Source organism: Octopus sinensis, linkage group LG25, assembly GCF_006345805.1.
Source record: "Octopus sinensis linkage group LG25, ASM634580v1, whole genome shotgun sequence".
Taxonomy (NCBI): domain Eukaryota; kingdom Metazoa; phylum Mollusca; class Cephalopoda; order Octopoda; family Octopodidae; genus Octopus; species Octopus sinensis.
In genome coordinates this window covers 17,949,304-17,970,337 of record NC_043021.1, presented here as the reverse complement: position 1 = coordinate 17,970,337, position 21,034 = coordinate 17,949,304, and the positions used below count along the sequence as shown (strand labels likewise).

The 21,034-nt window shown below is 38.7% G+C and overlaps 1 protein-coding gene across 4 annotated transcripts in view; it reads right to left on the bottom strand.

Annotated features, from left to right (window-relative positions):
• Positions 1–20,769, bottom strand: part of LOC115224231 (protein KIAA0100) — a 437,418-nt gene extending 416,649 nt beyond the window's left edge. For all 4 annotated transcript variants that reach the window (XR_005003864.1, XR_005003866.1, XR_005003865.1 and 1 more), the window contains exon 1: positions 20,397–20,769. Coding sequence is in view for 1 of the 4 variants with exons in the window: in XM_036513442.1 (XP_036369335.1) it covers positions 20,397–20,461 (65 nt within the window). In the remaining 3 variants the exon portion in view is untranslated. The remainder of the gene's footprint in view (positions 1–20,396) is intronic.
• Between the last annotated feature and the right edge of the window lie 265 nt (positions 20,770–21,034).

Genomic DNA, 21,034 nt, shown 5'->3' with positions numbered 1-21,034 from the left:
GCATAGCATATGGGGCATGTGCAAACTCCACAGGGCAGCCACTTTATATATATGTGTGTGTTAGCTGTAGTCAAAGAGGCAGCAAATATGGCTACAGTACAGAGAAGCCAAAACCCTGGTTACACCACCAAAGACATACCTCAGTTTGTCTCCTAATAATTAAAATCATGGAGGTGTGGTAAGACACTTGCTTCTCAACCACATGGTACAGGGTTCAGTCCTACTGTGTGGCACCTTGGACAAGGGTCTTCTACTATAGCTTCGGGCCAACCAAAGCCTTGTGAATGGATATGATAAACAGAAACTGAAAGAATCCCATCATATATATGACACACATACATATATATATATATATATATATATATATGCATGTCTTTGTATCTGTATTAGTCCCCCTCCCCCACTGTTCGGCAACCAGTGTTGGTGTGTTTACATCCCCATAACTTAGCAGTTCAGTAAAAGAGAACCAATAGAATAAATACCAGGCCTTAAAAGATAAGTCCTGGCATTGATTTTTCCAACTAAAACCCTTTGAGGCAGTGCCCCAGCATGGCCACTGCCAAAAATTACAAACAAGTAAAACATAACATTGTCTTTTCCTCATCACATAATTATTTCAAATTACCTTTCTAATGTTTAGGGCTTTAAATTTGGTGACGCTAAATTAACCAAATTAGACATTAGCTTTATTCTAAATCACTTTGATGTATATTAAAATTTTGGTTTCACTTCTCTAAATTTGAAAAAGTTAAAAACAGAGGTTTCAGCAGAAAATTTTTTTAAATCACACAGAAAACCTCTAGTAACATTTACATTAAAATCTCAGTTAATTCATGACACTATATATATAATAATTATTTAATTAGAAAACTGTCATTCTATATTCTGTCCTGCATAATATTAAATTAAATGGCTTACTTGCAAAACCAGTTTACTATACATAACAATATTGCTGAGACATAAAACATTTGACCTTCAGTGGTCAAATAGCAACAATACAGTAGTCCCACTGGTCCACAAGTTCAACAACAACAAAAAATAGAACCTAATCAACACATCAGAATATATATTAAGCTGTCAGACTTGAAGCTGAAGGTAACTACGTTAAGAAACAAACAAGAGAAAACAAAAGAACGAGAGGGGGAGACAGAAGAGAACAGAGAACAGAAAAATAAACACATACATTCACACACACTACATTCTACAACCAACAAAGCTTATAAAAACTTGCCAGTATCTTATTTTCAACAACATACAGTGAAAATGTGTCGGTGACCAGACCAGGTTGCAAAAGTGCAACAAAATTTCGACACCTCAAAAAAAAAATGAAGTAAATAAATGAAAAGTGAAATACATGCAGGCATGGCCATGTGGGTGTGAAGCTTACTTTCCAACCATCTGGTCTTGGGTTCAATTATATTGCACAACACCTAGGACAGGTGTCTTGGGCCAACCAAAGCCTTGTGAATGGATATAGTAGACAGAAAGGACGGCGAGCTGGCAGAGTCGTTAGTATGCCGTGAGAAATGCGTAGCCGTATTTCGTCCGCCATTACGTTCTGAGTTCAAATTCCGCCGAGGTCGACTTTGCCTGTCATCCTTTCGGGGTCGATAAATTAAGTACCAGTTACGCACTGGGGTCGATGTAATCGACTTAATCCGTTTGTCTCTCCTTGTTTGTCCCCTCTGTGTTTAGCCCCTTGTGGGTAGTAAAGATATATATAGTAGACAGAAACTGAAAGAAGCCAGTCATGTGCATGTGAGCATGTGTGAATGTGTGTGTGTGTGTGTATGCCTTAATGCTTATATTTTGTTTGTCCACCCCAACCCACCCACTACTTAACTGGTGTTGGCTTGTTTACATCCCTGTAACTTAACGGAGTTCAGCAAGTTACAAGGATGTAAACAAGCCAACACCAATAAATACAGGAACTGATACATTCAACTAAAACCCTTCCAGGTTGCTGCTCCAACATGGCCTAAGTTCAATGACAGAAACAAGTAGAAGATAAAAGATGAGTATAATGGCTCTTCTACCACAATGTTATTGATCCAGTATCAACAACACAAAGACTCAAATCAAGTCACTTAGTGAACAAATAAAAACTCTACATAGTCATTAGTTTATATTACAGGTAGATGTACTAAAAAAATATTTAGTTGAAATATTAGACTTTAATATTAATGTAACAACTGATATTATTGACAAAATAATTTATAGCATAATTTAAATATGGAAACTGACTACGTAAAGTGCAGACAAACTATAGAATTGGTTGACTGTGTATGGAACAGACAAACTAGTGTTTTTCGTAAATAAGCATATTCACTAGAATTGCTTAACTACCAATGTAGAAAGCAGACAAATTATAATAGTTTGTAAATAAGGATAGTCACAACAATTAGTAGACTAATACTTGCTGGCTTGCATTAGCAGAAATCAAATTGAAAATAAGATGAAGTAAGGACCATCTTGACCAAGGTTTTGGTTTTTAAAGGCATAGGACCTGCTTCTAAAATTTTTGTTTCAATTTCATCTCATAGACTAATAACATCAGCTTTGAACAAAGAATGAACTTTTAATACAATCATTCAACCTGCTAAAAACAGTAGCCACATCTCACCAGAATAACATAATCCTGGTACATTATGTATAGAAAAAAGATGAAATGGGTATTGCTGAAATCCCTTTTATGAGAGGTCTGCTAGATCAGGGATGACCTAGGGTTAAACATCAATGAGCTTGTAATTTGACAAGAGAAAAAGAGAAAATGGTTTTATGACACTCAGACCTTTCCCAATATAAAACTAAAGTGAAGCCATATCAATAGAAAATTCCAGATTCATCTGTGGACTTACAACCTCGACATGTGCCCCACCCTACTAACGTTGATAGTATTTTCATTTGACTACAAACTATATCAAATTTATAGTTGAAGAGGAGTTTTCAGTTGATTTGACCACATATATCACAGGTACTAAATCACAGTACAATACTCTATTAATATCATTCACACAGTCACATTAGTAATGATTATTTGTATTGGGTAATAAAGTCTTATATTCATGGAGAAGGAAGACAGAGAATGTTGATTGTCATACCTTACTTAAAACAACAACATAGTTCCAACTAGGAATTAAACCAAAATTAGATAATTCAGTCAAATCTAGAAACAAGAACTTAGCCACTGAGAAAGTGCAAACAAACTCCAGTAAAATTGGAAAGAGCAGTGGGAGTTAGAATCTCAAATAAACTAAGTTCAAATCATCTTCAAGGAAAGGGCCTTGTCTGAAATGTCAGCACTTCACTCATGGCATACAAAGTGATCTTTATTATATCACGCTTCTTTCATTAGAAATAGTCGAAGTATCATTGTCTATGAAATGTCTGGAATCTATTGTTAGTCCAATAAATGTATTTAACATCAAACCCCTTCAAGAATATTTTTGTTTTTATAACTTAGTCAGAAGAGAGAAGGCAGCACCTACGCCATTTCTGCAGGACCCCATGACACTGGTGGGAGAAAGGAAAGAGTTATCCTCAGACTGGAAACCTGGGCCTAAAAAGCATGAAACAGTGGACTCCTCTAAAAGCACCAGGTGGTGGTGTTCAGTAGGATGCCATTATGTTTAACTCCCTACAAAAGGCACAGGCCATTTGACAGGCTGTCGCAGTTTCCTTCTGTTCAATTTCATTCATGAGACTTTGGTCAGTTCAAAATTATAGTAAGAAACACTGGCCAAGTTGTCATGTGAAAGAATGAACCTAGAACCATGTGATTATGAAGCAAACCTCTTTACCACATGGCCATCCCTGCACCCAAATATGGCACTAGTATATAGTAATGCTTGACACCCAGGCAATAACAAGCAGTGATCTTTTCTTAACATACGCCAAAAATAGAAGCGAAAGTAATTTTTACAGACAGATGACTAAAACCCAGTAATAAGCACTGCAAAGTGGTCAACAAATGCATAAAGAGATAAGCAAATGAGAAGAAGGGAAATTAACTGCTGTAACCATGGGTTTCTCTGCGTTTTTATACACCTACTTACCAGACTGAAATCACAATGGCAACTGAAATTGATTTCAAAACTTATGGAAAATACTTGGAAATCGCTTAAACGATGATGATGATGATGAAGTCATATTCACAAAAACTACTATTGATTTCTTCTTCAAATACAATTAAGATGCAAAAAGTTTAACTGGGTCTTACGTAATATTTGAAAAGGATAGGCAGTTTGTTTCAAGCATACATTCTCAAGTAGTTTTGAAACTGGAAATAAGTTCAAATCAAGTTTAAAAATTATTTAGCAATGTCCTGCTTACGGTGTTAAATGATAAAACTAATCTGACCAAAATAACACTGTAAAAGTTTTACAATCTTTTCTTTCTTGATATAATAAATAAACTGAGTTTTGATGCAGTGAAGTGACTACAGACATAGGTGTGGAGATATTTGCTTCACAACCATGAAGTGTCTCAGGTTCAATCTCATTGCATAGAATCCTGGACAAGTATTTCGTACCATAATCTTCAGTTCACCAATGCCTTATGAGAGAAATTCAGTAGATGAAAACAGATATAAAGTGTGCATGCATATGCATGTATGTGTGTGTGTGTGTGTGTGTGGTGGGAAAATTATGCATGTATACAATGTGTGTGTGTGCAGGTACCACTTAAAAGCACCCAGTCCACACTGTAAAGTGGTTGGTGTTTGGAAGAGCATCCAGCTGTAAAAACCTTGCCTGTGCTTATGCCACATAAAAAGTACTAAGTCCACTCTACTGAGAGGTTGGTGTTAGGAAGGGCATCCAGCTGTAAAAATCCTGCCAAAACAGTCACAAAAGCCTGGTGCAGGCTTCTGCCTGGTCAGCTCTTGTGAAACCATCCCACCCATGGAAGGTGGATGTTAAACAATGATGATGTAGCTTTCACAAATGTTTATTTGTGACCCCAGAACTTATTTCAGCCTGGCACTTATTTTATCAATCTATATTTTATCAATTGGTTAAGTTAACATTTTGAAAGAGCACCAATTTTGCTTCACTAGCAGTGTTGTGTCAAACCACATACTACATATTCTTTATGTTTTACTTGCTTCAGTCATTAGACTGCGACCATGCTAAGGCACCATCTTGAAGAATTTTAGTCTCACTAATCAACCCTAGTTTTAAAGCCTGGTACTTATTTTATTACTCTTTACTCTTTTACTTGTTTCAGTCATTTGACTGTGGCCATGCTGGAGCATCACCTTTAGTCGAGCAACTCGACCACGGGACTTATTCTTTGTAAGCCCAGTACTTATTCTATCGGTCTCTATTGCCGAACTGCTAAGTGACGGGGACATAAACATACCAGCATCAGTTGTCAAGCAATGCTAGGGGGACAAACACAGACACACAAACATACACGCACACACATATATACATATATATACACATATATATATATACATATATACGACGGGCTTCTTTCAGTTTCCATCTACCAAATCCACTCACAAGGCTTTAGTCGGCCTGAGGCTATAGTAGAAGACAGTTGCCCAAGGTGCCATGCAGTGGGACTGAACCCGAAACCATGTGGTTGGTAAGCAAGCTACTTACCACACAGCCATGCTAAATTCTACACAAGATAAGGGTTCACTCAAGACACTTTCCCAAAATATCATCACACAGTGAGAAACCTAGAGCCAGATGGTTGCAAATCAAACCCCCTAACTACAAAAGCTGTATCAGCATCTTGTGAGATAAAAATTTTTAAATTACTACCACAATATGAACAAGAATTTGCAAGTGAGAGGTGTCAAATATCTCGAATTAAGTACATTGTGTGTGAGAGAGACAGACAAATGTGTTGAAGCAATGTTATGTTGTCAAAGATTTTAATTTTGGATTCATCCTTTAGCATTTAAACCAGTCATATCCAGCCCAAATATTCTTCTACCTATCTTTTGTTGAAGCTGACCTGTTCCACCCATTCACACTTACCCTACAATGTTAATCTAAAAATAAACAATCACATCTTCAAAATCTCAAAGCTACAAGATAATGCATGATTAACTTTTTTAAAAATGTGAATAAATAAACATTACATTTGACAAACTGATCTGAATGTTAAAAGGGTTAACATGTGTTATATTCCTGACAATGTACTCAACTCCCAAGCTATTTTCTGCAGGTAGGTTATGTCTCTAAGGGTTAAAATAAATTTTCTTGAGAAGGATGTGGCTTAAGAATTACAATCTCAAAGAAGACATCATTAATTCACAATCCAATATGCTATTTAGTTCACCAAATGCAATGGTTCTCAACCATTTTTTTTTCCAAAGGACCCCTTTGATTCCTATCTTACTCTCCTGGACCTCTATAGCCATTTGCTGTGTATATAAGAAAAAAAATCTTACTGTACTTTTATAATTATTATTAGGAATTTTATTTTAAGCATCATCCGTTCGTGTCCGTTGCCAGCCTCGCCTGGCCCCCGTGCCGGTAGCACGTAAAAGCAGCATCCGTTCGTGTCCGTTGCCAGCCTCGCCTGGCCCCCGTGCCGGTAGCACGCAAAAGCAGCATCCATTCGTGTCCATTGCCAGCCTCACCTGGCCCCCGTGCTGGTAGCACGTAAAAGCAGCATCCGTTCGTGGCTGTTTGCCAGCTTGTCTGGCACCTGTGCAGGTGGCACGTAAAAAGCACCCACTACACTCATGGAGTGGTTGGCGTTAGGAAGGGCATCCAGCCGTAGAAACACTGCCAAATCTGACTGGGCCTGATGAAGCCTCCCGGCTTCACAGACCCCAGTTAAACCGTCCAACCCATGCTAGCATGGAAAACGGACGCTAAATGATGATGATGATGATGTATTGTAGAAGCACAACCAATTTTTCTTACACATAAAATAAATTTTAACAAAATCTTAAATGGAACCCAGTTGAAAACCAATAGCCTAATCTTTGCAACCACAATTAAAACAATCGATTGCAAACCAACTTGTTGTTTGACCTGCTAGAAATAGCAACAAAATCTCAATTAAGCCACACCTTACCATCTTCAAAAAAAAAAAACAAGACAAATTGGATAGTAAAGTTCTTATACTTGATGTATAAAATAGCAGACTGGTCACGGCTGGATCAATTTTGATCATTGGTCTGCCCCCAACCTGGGACTAAACAAATACAACACTAAAGTAGTACATTGTTATAAAATATTAGCTCAAAAGTCCATGAGAAATGAACAGATCTGTTCCACCTTATATAGAAAGTGCTACCCAAATGCTGCTAGTGACATACCATAAATACTGACAGAGGGTGGAAACATTTTCAAGTAGTTTTTAGTATTATAATAAATACCATATAATACATTCATATACTTTTTATATATTCCAAACCAGTGGGCCATGCTGGAGCACTACCGTTTATATAAATGTTTTCATAAACTCTTTACAAATAGTGCAGAAAATGTAAGACAGATAATGTATGGTACCTTCAATGTCATCTTAGCAATTGGAAGTAATTTCCACAAGATTTCAATCAACTTCTTGTTGCTTTTCCAACGTGATATAACCATTTTTTTTATCAAAAAAATATCTCCCTAAGAAAGTTTGAAAATGCGACAGGTTCTATTTTCTCTCCTCAGACTTTATAATAATAATAATAATGGTTTCAAATTTTGCCACAAGGGCAGGGGATGTGTCGATGGCATCAACCCCAGTGTTCAACTGGTACTTAATTTATTGACCCCAAAAGGATGAAAGGCAAAGTCAACGTTGGTGATTTTGCCTTTCAAAGGGCAAAATCGCCAAAATGATAATCTGATGCAATACCAAGCAGTGGCTCTCATGGCTTCTGATCTTAACTGATTAGGAGTGTTATCATGTACATGTTTTGTCTTGGTGTAAAAGATGGGGCACAACTATGAATTTACAATATAGAATGATGACGAACTATAACCTCGGACCCTGCCACAAGAATACCTGGAGTTCTTCACTTATCTAAATAATATTATTTACTAATCTAAACAATGATACTTAACTGCTATTTTATTTTATCAAACCCAGAAGGATTAAAGTCAAAGTTGACTGCAGTGGGTTTTAAACCCCTGTCATGAGGCTTTGCTATTGTCACAAGGCTTTTTCAGAGCTGAATTTTCTATGGAGAGCATGCCCTTGCTTACCCCTCAACCTCAGTTTCTAGACATGAGTGGTCCTGAGACCAAGGACCCTCTACCATGGTTCTTAAGAAACGTGGTGGAAAATTAGCTCAGAAGGCAGGGACACTACTCCCTGTCATAAAATACATAATTAAATATCACAAGGTATCTTATCTGACACTACTTATTCTGCTACTCAACTCCTCTTCTGGGGTCAATAAAATGTTTTCTGTTCAAATAAGTGCAAGGTAGAGTTGATTTGATCAACTATCCTTCCTCAAAATTTATGGCCTGATGCCAATGTTAGAAATCTATATTTGCCAATATAATCATGCAATTATTGCAATTATTATCTTATTAATGTACTGATTAACATTTATATAGATAAATAGATAGATAGATAGATAGATAGATAGATAGATAATAGATAGATAGATAGATAGATAGATAGATAGATAGATATAAAGATAGACAGACAGACAGACAGACAGGCAGGCAGACAGAGATAGATAGATAGATAGATAGATAGATAGATAGATAGATAGATAGACAGACAGACAGGCAGGCAGGCAGGCAGGCAGAGATAGATAGATAGATAGATAGATATAAAGATAGATAGATATAAAGATAGACAGACAGATATGCTGTCTGTTTAAAATTTTTACTGCTGCTGCATCAACAAAAAACTGACTTTGGATTCATTTGTGCCATATTTCTGGCAATAACATCTGTTCATTCCTCCTGTGGTCTCCTTTATATACACTTAAGCTTGGTTACAAAAAACCAAAAAAAAAATCATTGTTTTTCACATCAGAATATGAAACATGACCTTGCAAGTGAGAGGTTGTCAACTATTTCAACCAGCTGCTAAATTACTCAACAGATACTATATTTATAAACACAGTAAATAAGTATTGTTGCAAGTTGTTGTATTCTACCGAGACTATAATCACACATATATAGCATAGGTGTATGTATACTCATACACACGGGTAAATAGTGTATATATGCTGTAATTATTGTATTGTTAGTGTATTTACAAACACACAAAAATGCTGAACAGAAATTATTAAATGCCGTTATTGATATAACAGTGAAACCTGTCATAAAACTGAAGAATCCACAAGACTAAGGATTACTTCATCATCATCATCATCATCGTTGAGCGTCCGCTTTCCATGCTAGCATGGGTTGGACGGTTCAACTGGGGTCTGGGAAGCCAGAAGGCTGCACCAGGCCCAGTCTGATCTGGCAATGTTTCTACAGCTGGATGCCCTTCCTAATGCCAACCACTCCGTGAGTGTAGTGGGTGCTTTTTACATGCCACCGGCACAGGTGCCAGACGAGGCTGGCAAACAGCCACGATCGAATGGTGCTTTTTACGTGCCACCAGCACGGAGGCCAGGTGAGGCTGACAACGGCCACGATCAGATGGTGCTTTTTACGTGCCACCGGCACGGAGGCCAGTCGGGGCAGCCTTGGCAACGGCCACATTCAGATGGTTCTCTTACATCCCATCGCCATTGGTATCACAGCTACAATTTCCATTGATGTTGATCGATTTCGATTTTGATTTTTTTTTATGTTAGCAAATGAGAAACTAACTCATCCTAGATAGGACTTATGTTTGATTGCAAGTGATTTTCCAAACTGCAAGATGTAGAATTAAGTACCCTGACCAGAGAGTCAAGAATATTCATATGTAAACTTGAACTCATAAAACCAAAAGCTGATAGTAGTTCAAAACTAAAGCCATTCAGTCATTATTATTTATGATTTCTATATTATTTCAGTCTGTTGCCATATGTCCCTGATGATTAGATTTGGCCAGTCTTGATCAAGAAGACACAGGACACAAGACACCACTTTTGATCAATGCAACTCATGAACACATTATTCAATGAAGTGTTGTCCTTTTCTGAGCAGAAAGACATGATTTTGTTATTATTTCAAGCAAGTTGAACATGGCTTCCTCATAATCCAATGTTCTGAGTTTTTAGGATGTGATTTGTGGGATATTTGGCAGATTTTATTTTTGGCAAATTGCAGTGTAAAGTGCCTGAATATTCCACAAGCACTTGTATCCAGTATGCGTAACATAATCATCAAGTATTCTCAGCATGACAGTGTGTATGCGATAATGAAGGGCATTCAAATTGCAGGTACAGTTAATTTAACAGGCTTCTACACAGTTTCCATTTACTTGATTTCAAAGAAAGGCTTGGGGTGATCTCATGGTAAAAGGCACTTGGTTTGAGTGCCTTGCAGTGAGATTAAAGGCCTCCGTGCCGGTAGCACGTAAAAAGCACCATCCGATCGTAGCCGTTTGCCAGCCTCGTCTGGCACCTGTACCAGTGGCACGTAAAAAGCACCCACTACACTCACGGAGTGGTTGGCATTAGGAAGGGCATCCAGCTGTAGAAACACTGCCAGATCAGACTGGGCCTGGTGCAGCCTTCTGTTGAACCATCTAACTCATGCTAGCATGGAAAGCGGACGTTAAACGATGATGATGATGATGATCTTCACTGAGAAATGAACTACATAACTACTTAGACATGCCCTCGGGATTCATAGGCTTGCAAACTGCAGGGCAGCCTCACTAGTGCTGGTGGCACAAAAATAAAAAAGCACCCAATACACACTGTAAAAAGTGGTCGGTGTTAAGAAGGGCATTCAGCTGTAGAAACCATGTCCAAGTAGATATAGGAATACAATGCAGTCCTTGGGCCCATTGGATCCTGCCAAACTGTCCAACCCATGCCAGCATGGAACATGGATGTTAAACGGTGATGATATAAAGCATACTAAAAAAATGAATATATATATATTACATTTACATTATTTACATTCAATGGATATTTGTCCTCAACGTTTCAGCTGATATACCATCCATGTCTTGGGGAAATTTCGAACCTAAGGTATTTTTCGATGTTATTATCATTATTGTTGTTGTTGTTCAGGTCACTGCTTGGAATTGAACTCGGAATCTTGGGGTTAGTAGCCCGCGCTCTTAACCACTATGCCATATGGCCGCGGGCAATTATGGAGTGAAGTTTAGGGCTTATAAATCTAATATTTTCATATCCTTCCTTAATACTGGTTCCCATATGCTGCTCATATCTGCACTCAGTCTGCTTAGGAGGTTGTTGTGTCCTAGCATATGTGCTGCTTCTTTTAGTTTTCATATTTTCCAGTGGTGTTCTCTGTCTATTATTTTAACTTCATCCCACAGGGGGAGGTGGTCTCCATTTTTCCATACATGATCAGCTATACCTGATTTATCAATATCTCCTCATGTCATAGTTTTGCGATGTTCATCTACCCTCATTTTGAAGGGGCGGCATGTTTCGTCTTTGTATAACCTACCACAGCTGTATGGGATGGAGTACACGCAATCTTTGGTCATATTCTCTTCTATTGATGTTTTTACCCGAAGGAGATATTTGCAAAGTGTTGTATTACTCTTGAATACTGTCCTGAGGTCATATGGGCTGTATATCTTTTGTATCTTTTCAGAGAGGCCTTTCACATAGGGTAGACAAAATTTCCCCAAGACACCTGAAGAATGCTGGAGGGTATATCAGCCAAAATGTGTTAACAACAAACAAGATGAGGACAAATATCCATTGAATGTAAATAATGCACATAATTCTTCATCTCTTAAATATAGAACTGTAATATATATTACAGTTCTATATTTAAGAGATGAGGAATTATGTACATTATTTACATTTGATGGATATTTGTCCTCATCTTGTTTGTTGTTAACACAATGTTTCGGCTGATATACCCTCAAGCCTTCATCAAGGCACGTGATGAAGACTGGAGGGTTTATCAGCCGAAACATGTTAACGACAAACAAGATGAGGACAAATATCCGTCAAATGTAAATAATGGAATAAAAAAAAGTGCATACATACACACACACACACACATGAACAGACACATATGGAGACACAGATCCACACATATAAAGATGTAAATAATGGAATAAATAAATATATATATATATATATATATATATATATGTGTGTGTGTGTGTGTGTGTGTGTGTGTGTGTGCAAGAGAGACGATTGCGCTGGTATGGTCATGTGGCGAGAATGGATGAAGATAGGTGTGTGAGAAAGTGCCAATCCCTAGCAGTTGAGGGAACCCGTGGAAGAGGTAGACCCAGGAAAACCTGGGACGAGGTGGTGAAGCACGACCTCTGAACTTTAGGCCTCACTGAGGAAATGACCAGCGACCGAGACCTTTGGAAATATGCTGTACATGAGAAGACCAGGCAGGACAAGTGAGCCCAGCCCACTTATGCATGCCTTTCCTCCCTTGGACACAAAGACCTGTTGAGGCAAGCGAAGTCAATATAGAACCTCATCCGACGACAGGCACCCATGCCAACCCCCTTTGCTTGCGAAGACATGTTGGGGAAATCGAAATCGAATTGAACCAGCCAGGATCCCTGGTCTGGTGGTACGTAAAAAGCACTATCTGACTCGTGGCCGATGCCAGCGCCACCTCGACTGGCTTCCGTGCCAGTGGCACGTAAAATACACCAATCCGACCGTGGCCGTTGCCAGCCTCGCCTGGCACACGTAAAAAGCACCCACTACACTCACGGAGTGGTTGGCGTTAGGAAGGGCATCCAGCTGTAGAAACATTGCCAGATAAGACTGGAGCCTGGTGCAGCCTTCTGGCTTCCCAGATCCCCGGTCGAACCGTCCAACCCATGCTAGCATGGATAACGGACGTTAAACGATGATGATGATGATAGACAGACAGACAGATAGATATATATATCTTTTACTTGTTTCAGTCATTGGACTGCTACCATGCTGGGCCACTGCCTCGAAGAATTTTTAGTCGAATGAATTGAGTCCAATACTTTATTATTTTAAACCTTGCACTTACTCTATTGATCTTTTTTGCCTAACTGCTAAGTTATGGGGATGTAAGCACACCAGCACCAGTAGTCAAACAGTGGTGGACGACAAACACAGACACACACACATACATATGTGACAGGCTTCTTTCAGTGTTTCCATCTACCAAATCCACTTGCAAGGCTTGAGCTGGCTTGAGGCTATAATAGAAGACAATTGCCCAAGATGTCATACAGTGGGACTGAACCTGAAACCATGTGGTTCGGAAGCAAACTTGTTATCACACAGCCATACATGCACCGATATATATATATGTGTGACCTCGTGAAGACTACCTGCAATTTTCTTTTTCCCTCTGTCCTCCTGCCTCGGGATCTTTCTTTCTCCTATGTTTCCGACGAAGAGCTCCGCTCGAAACGTCATACCCTCCTTCTTTCCTGAGCGTCCAATAATACTTTATTTGTTCCACATCCTCGCGTTGTTGTCTTTTTGTTCTTGTTTGGATTAACTTTATATATAATATATATATATATATAATATATATATATATATATATACACATATATATGTGTGTGTGTGTGAAAGGTGCATGACTCAGTGGTTAGAGCATCAGGTTCACAATCAAGAGGTAGTGAGTTCGATTCCCAGATCAGACCGTGTATTGTGTTCTTGAGCAAGACACTTTATTTCATGTTGCGCCAATTCACTCACCTGTAGAAATGAGTTGCAACATCACTGGTTTCAAGCTGTATCGGCCCCTTTGCCTTTCCCTTGGATAACATCAGTGGCATGGAGAGGGGAGGTTTGTATGCATGGAGGACTGCTGGTCTTTCATAAACAACTTTGAGCAGACTTGTGCCTTGGAGGGGAACTTTCTAGGTGACTGTTTCCCGTGCTGGTGGCACATAAAAAGCACTATCCAAACGTAATCGATACCAGGGCCACCTCACTGGCTCCTGTGCTGGTGGCACATAAAAAGCACCCACTTACACTTTCAGAGTGTTGGCATTAGGAAGGGCATCCAGCTGTAGAAACATTGCCAGATGAGATTGGAGCCTGGTGCAGCCGCTGGCTTTCCAGGCCTCAGTCAAACCATCCAGCCCATGCCAGCACGGAAAATGGACATTAAACAATGATGATGATGATGATGATATATAAGTAATCTTTTGTTATTTGAATCACTGACTGAATTGATGCCAGAGACTATTGTCAGTCCATATATGGTCACACAATGACACTGGTATCAGAGAAAAATTTGAAACATTTCATTTGTGCAACAAGGAAAAAAAAAAATCACATGGTATTTTTTCTAACTCTTTACATCTAAATCCTACCAACATCACCTTTGCTTTACATCACACAAGGGTCAATAAAATAAAGTACTAGTCAAGTACTGGGGATCAGTAGTAGTGGCTAAATTTCTCCCCTAAAAATTGCTTGGCCTTGTACCTACCTAATTCAGAAGCAATTATCAAGCTGTTTCCCAAATGAGGCAGAGGGGGGCGCAAAAACTAATTTCCATGGTAAAATAATTCATTTTCAACAGATTTTTGAATGGAAGTAGATGGAAGAAACAGCAGATCATTGAATAAAATGAGTAGTTTCATTCTTTTCTGAGTTCAAATCCTTTCGGAGTTGACTCTTCCTAAACTATGTATTGGGTTGGCAACCAAGTACCCACTGTTTTGTAAATATTGGAATTTATTGCATTTTTAAATTTTGGAATCTGTTTTTTTCGAGAATTCTATTTTGGAATCATTTTAGAATCTATTTTGTTTTTTTGTTTTTTTTGCTTGTTAATTTTTGTTTATTTTCAGATCATTAAAATGGAATGTCAAGTTAAGAAAAACGAACATTTTCGACACCTCCTTCTTTTTGCTTTTAATCAAGGTTCAAAGGCTGCAAAAGCTGCTCGCAACATTTGTGCTGTGTATGGAGAGGGTGCCATAGCTGAAAGAACCACTCATGATTGGTATGCCAAGTTCAAAAATGGAAATTTTGACCTCAAAGACGCACCTCGTTCTGGTCGTCCAGTTGATTTCAATGCAGAGCGATTAAACCAACTTTTACATGAAAATTCTCGTCAAACAACAAGGGAACTGGCAGAGAAAATGGACTGCTCCCACACTGTTATAGAGAGCATCTTCACTCGATGGGAAAGGTTCAGAAGTATGGAGCATGGGTTCTGTATGCTTTAAGTGACAACAACAAAAATCAATGAGCCACAATCTCCGCTGGTTTGCTTGCTCGTCACCGCTCAATTCATGGACACAAGCAACAATTTCTTTACCGAATCATTACTGCCGACGAAAAATGGTGCCTGTACATCAATATGAAGCAGCGTAAGGAATGGCTTAGCCCGGTAAACAAGCGACACCGTGTGTGAAACAAGATCTTCATCTGCGAAAAACAATCTTGTGCATATGGTGGAACTGGGAAGGGATTATCCATTATGAATTGCCTGAACGGAACCAAACAGTCAACGTGGAACTCTATGAACGACTCAACACAGCTATTCAAGAGAAAAGACATCATCAGCAGCATAGAGTTCTTCAGCTGCATGACAACACCCGCCCTCATATCGCCAATATGACCAAGGAAGCCATTCAAACGCATGGCTGGGAAGTGCTGCCACACCCGCCGTACTCTCCTGATTTGGCACCAATGGATTTCCACCTCTTTCGATCTCTTTCAAATGCTATGTGCAGAGTTTCGTTCAATACTGATGCACAGTTGAGAGCTTGGTTGGATCAATTTTTTGAGTCGAAATCGGGTGGTTTCTACCAACAAGGTATTGAAAATCTTGTTGAACATTGGGAAGAAGTAGTAAACAACAAGGGTGAATACATTATTGATTAATTAGTGCCACGTAAAAAGCACCCAATCCTCTCTACGGGTAGGTTGGTGTTAGGAAGGGCACTCAACCATAAAAACCATGTCAAAACAGACACAGTTGTCTGGGGTAGTCTTCTACCTGGCTGGCTCCTGTCAAACTGTCCAATCCATGCCAGCATTAAACAACAAGGACGATGATATGTATAAGTATATGCAATTCAAATAGAAAAGGGACAGCAGCTATGGTTTTTGCAGATCCTCTTTTACTTCTTAGATTGATACATACAGTATCAGTGCCGACTTGTTCCCTGATACCTGTAGGAAAGACATGAACATAGACTGAGATGTAACTTGATGTCAGCATGAAAGTAAGAGCAGTGCCTGTAGTGTGTATAGGATCTCATTGAAGGAAACCAGAACTGGCAAGCTTAATGAGATTGATAGATATATCAATCCGTATGTACGTGTATCCATATCAAGGTGTTCACATAATGCCCAACAGAACTATACCTTCTTAATATGCTTCTCAAATACATTACTTAATTTTCTTTGTCCATGTGTGTGAATTATAAACTATTATTTATGAAATCAGTTTTAAAACCAGTTAGAAAGAATGCAGTATTTTTAACTGATTTAACTGTATTTTTAAAATAATGTAGGCGCAGACATGGCTGTGTGGTAAGAAGCTTGCTTCACAACCACATGGTTCTGGGTTCAGTTCCACTGCATCACACTTTGAGCAAGTGTCTTCTACTATAGACTTGGGCCAACCTAAGCCTTGTGAGTGGATTTGGTAGATAGAAACTGAAAGAAGCCCGTCATATATATATGTATATATTTATGTGTGTCTTTTGTGTCTGTCCTTGCATCATCGCTTGACAATTAAAGGTAGTGTGTTTACATCCCTGTAACTTAGCAGTTCAACAAAAGAGACCGATAGAATAAGTACTAGGTTTACAAAGAATAAGTCCTGGGATCAATTTGTTCAACTAAAACCCTTCAAGGTGGTACTCTTGCATGGTCACGGTCAAATGACTGAAACAAGTAAAGAATTAATGAATAACAACAGATCACTTTAAAAATCCAGAGTAGGAAGGGCAATTATAGACCCAAACCAGGCCATAGAGGGAAACATAATGAGGTGGAGGTGCCGTAAAAATTAATATACAATATCCACCCCTTAAGCATATAATATCTTATGTGTGTACCATATATGTGTATCTGTGCATAAACATATAAAACAGCTGGTAATATGAAGTTGGTCCTTTCTAGGCAGAGTTAAAACACACCCTTCAAAGTCAGGGTCCATTATATAAATAAAAAAGGGGGTGGACATGTTTAAAATACCTTACACCTTATTGCATATAGTTTTGGGCCACCATGTTCACAGAGGGATCAACTTTGTTTGATTTTATAAAGTCCTTAAAATCTGTACCAGTGATAGAAGTCAAAAATAAGTGTATCTAACAGGCCCAAGGCCTCACATTTAAGGGAGCAGTTACAGACGAGTATACCCATTCTTAATACATGACTGGTACTTATTTTATCAGGCCCTATAGGGATGAAAAGTTAACTATGATGGGATTTGAACTTAGAATGTAAAGGAATATGAGTGAATACCACAAGGCGTTTCCACAGCTGCTCTGCCAATTCTGACAGTCCACCACCCTGTTAATATTTCCTTTATTGTTCCCTTCTTGGGACACAAAACTCTACTTGTGAAGACCTGTTGAGGCAAGTGAGGATCAGAATCGAAATCGATCAATGGAAATTGCAGATGTGTTACCAGTGCCGGTGGCATGTAAGAGAACCATCCGTTCGTGACCATTGCCAGCGCCACCCCGACTGGCCTCGTGCCGGTGGCATGTAAAAAGCACCATCCGTTCGTGACCGTTGCCAGCCTCGCCTGGCCCCTGTGCCGGTGGCACATAAAAAGCACCATCCGTTTGTGGCCGTTTGCCAGCTCTGTCTGGCACCTGTGCAGGTGGCACGTAAAAAGCACCCACTACACTCATGGAGTGGTTGGCGTTAGGAAGGGCATCCAGCCGTAGAAACACTGCCAGATCTGACTAGGCCTGATGAAGCCTCCCGGCTTCACAGACCCAAGTTGAACCGTCCAACCCATGCTAGCATGGAAAACGGACGCTAAACGATGATGATGATGATGACAAGGATGATAGATGAAGAGCAACATTACAAAGACTAGTTACAAAAAGGAAAGCCCATATATATATAGGCAGAATGAAGAGAAAATATGATATATACAATATGCAAATATATGTGCTGGAGTCCTAAAAGCAGAACAAACTACCCGGAGGGGAGGGGGGCAATCAAAAAACCCTGCAGATCCACAATTACCCTGACTACCAAGGGCAAGTCCTATACCCTAGCTGTCATACGTTGGTCCAATAGACACATGCTGAGAGTAGGCTCATTCATTTAGGCCTTCTTTACTCACTTTTCAACAAATTTACTGAAGGGTACCCACCTGCATCTTGACCCTCACTTTTCACCTCTACAGGTGCAACTTAAGAAGAAGTCGATAAGTGTTTAATCCACAAAGAAATTGTGTCTCCAGTCCTTTCATTGTGCACACTACACAACTTCTTACCAAAGTAACCAAGCAGGGGAAAACTGCCTACCCTTCCTAACCAAATGAAGATGGTAGGGGTGTCTTCATGACGGACTTGGTTAATAGCCGGATCCATGATATATGCAACAACAGCTGTTCGGCAAAACTCCACAAATCAATTATTATTATTATCATTATTATTTCTTAATAATAATAACAAATATTTGAAGAGAGTTACCAACAGTGAATAAAAAAAACTTGGAAGAAAAAAAAAGAATAAGATATTACGTTGGTAGTTTTCATTATCTTTGGTAGAGCAAACATACCTATGACACAAAGCATTCCCATCATGACCATCCCATATTTTTTTCAGCATAACATACTTAAATTTGTGTCCCATTTTTTTTTTTTTTGAGACGATAGGGTGTGATTTAAGTGAAATTTAGCTACTGTTTCTAGGAAGTCGAGCAACGGTGCAGAGACTACTTTTGTTGGTTCACCTTTCGTGACTATTTCAAAAGAAAGACACCGGTCTATGTTTCAGTTTCGAAAATAATTAAGAATTTTCAGGAATTTAATGAAAATTACTTTTTCGTTATGAATTAACAAAGAGCCTCTTTACATAAATATTTATGTCGGAGGGTTTTTAATTTAAATTATGAACACTTTAGAGAAAAAAATGGACCCAGTTTTGTGTCTTTGGGAATAGGGGTTGTCTCGGATGGGTTTGGTAATAGAATCACTTGGAGAGAAAGAATTGTGGTAATTTCTAGAATGTGAACATCAATTAAAAATGGGGATTTGTAAATAAAGATATTTCTTTGTAATTGGAACTCCTATTAATAAAAAAATAACATAAAAAAGAAACAGAGATATGTTGTGTCAGGAGAAAACACTTGAAATTGAATAAGATAAGAAATGATGGGCGATGACGTTTCGTTTACATGGCCCTTCATTGTTAATGAGTTTAATTAGTTTGATAGGTAGGTAATTGGTTAAGGAAAAGGACATATTTGAGAAAACTAATGATGCTTTATATCGTCTTAAATAACAAAAAAAAACATGGTAAAATAAGATAAGTTTCTATGTTGTTTATTGTTTAGCCTCGAGTCAGCCCTGGACAAACGAACATGACTAAAGGCGTACTAGATGTGACCATCCCGTCTTCTAGTATATCGAGCATTATGTTGTCTAATGCATTCTTTATTTATGACAGTAAGATATTTTGACTGTTATATCCAGCATTTTGGATGAACCACGAAGAAGCCTCCCTGGTTAGCTAGCCTCGTAGTCTTATGAGGCGAGGTGCATTTCTGAAGTTCCGAGGTAGGGCCCCTCTCTCTTATCTAATTAAATAAATTACAGGTTTGTCAAAAGTTAAGGGGGAAATATTAGACTGTGAGGAAATTCGTTATAGCCTGTGTCGAAAAGAAATAGAAAAAACATTTAATGAAATTATTAAAATAATAAGACGGGTTTGTGGAGATAGGTTTCACGTTTGGGACACGGTTCTTCTTTAGAGGTTAGCAGGTAGGTTTGTTTGGAATTGGTTAAAATAAAACACTAGAGTCCGAGAGAAACTAAGAATTATAGGTTTCGGCTGAAAATTAATTGACAGAATTTGCAAAATGAGCTGAGTTTATAGAGGCGGGTTTTGAGGTTTTGAGCTGAGGCCCTACTTGGAAACTTCCCATTCTTCCAGTTCTTTTCCGAAGGAAGGAGGAAGCCCTCACCGTCTCCAAATGCAAAAACTCACCCCTCTTTCACGACACACCGACTTTAAATCTTCGTATTTAGTGAATTTTATTTAAAAAACAACGGCAGAAGCATCGCATTATCTAACATCCATTTGCAATAAACAGAAAGCTGTGATGTTGTTGGGTGTAGAATAATAAATAACAAATAACATCAACAACGAATAACAAACGAATAAAGAAGTGTTGAGTGAGAAGGACTGACCTGGTGAGTATCCAGAGGGTGAGGAGGATGATAACAATACCGGACATCCATAGAAATACCGGCATGTTTGCCACTTTTCAAACCATCCAGCTTGTTTTGTTAAGTCTCAGCCGCTTCACGATAACTTCGCCTTTACGGCTAAGGTTCAACTGCCGTCAATGAATTCATTCAATGTCGTTAGAAAGTCAGATGATAATTTTTTTCGGCTTTCATTTCTTCCAAAAATTCGTTGTACAGAATTAAATAGCAAAAATCTACGCATATAAGTGACTGTTCGGTTTTAAAGGCTCGTGTGGTGTTTTGCTTTTTTACTATTTTCTGCTTTAAACGACTGTTTGAAGCAGAAGTGTGAACACTAGCAGTTACGACATCACCAGTTAAACTGCTTTCTGCTACTTGTGTCGTCTGCCTGAACAGCTGTAACGGGTTTATTATGGAAGACGAAGCTTTTAAACTTATGGAAGAAAGAATAAAAAGAAATACAAATAACAACATAAATAGATACACTCGATAAATCTATAATACTTTCAAGCAAAGTTGTTGGAATTTATCGACATTTACGCACTTGTCATTTGTAATTGTCTCTCCTCTTCCTGTCGTCTGCCATTCGATAGAGCGAGACTCGCCAACAAATAATT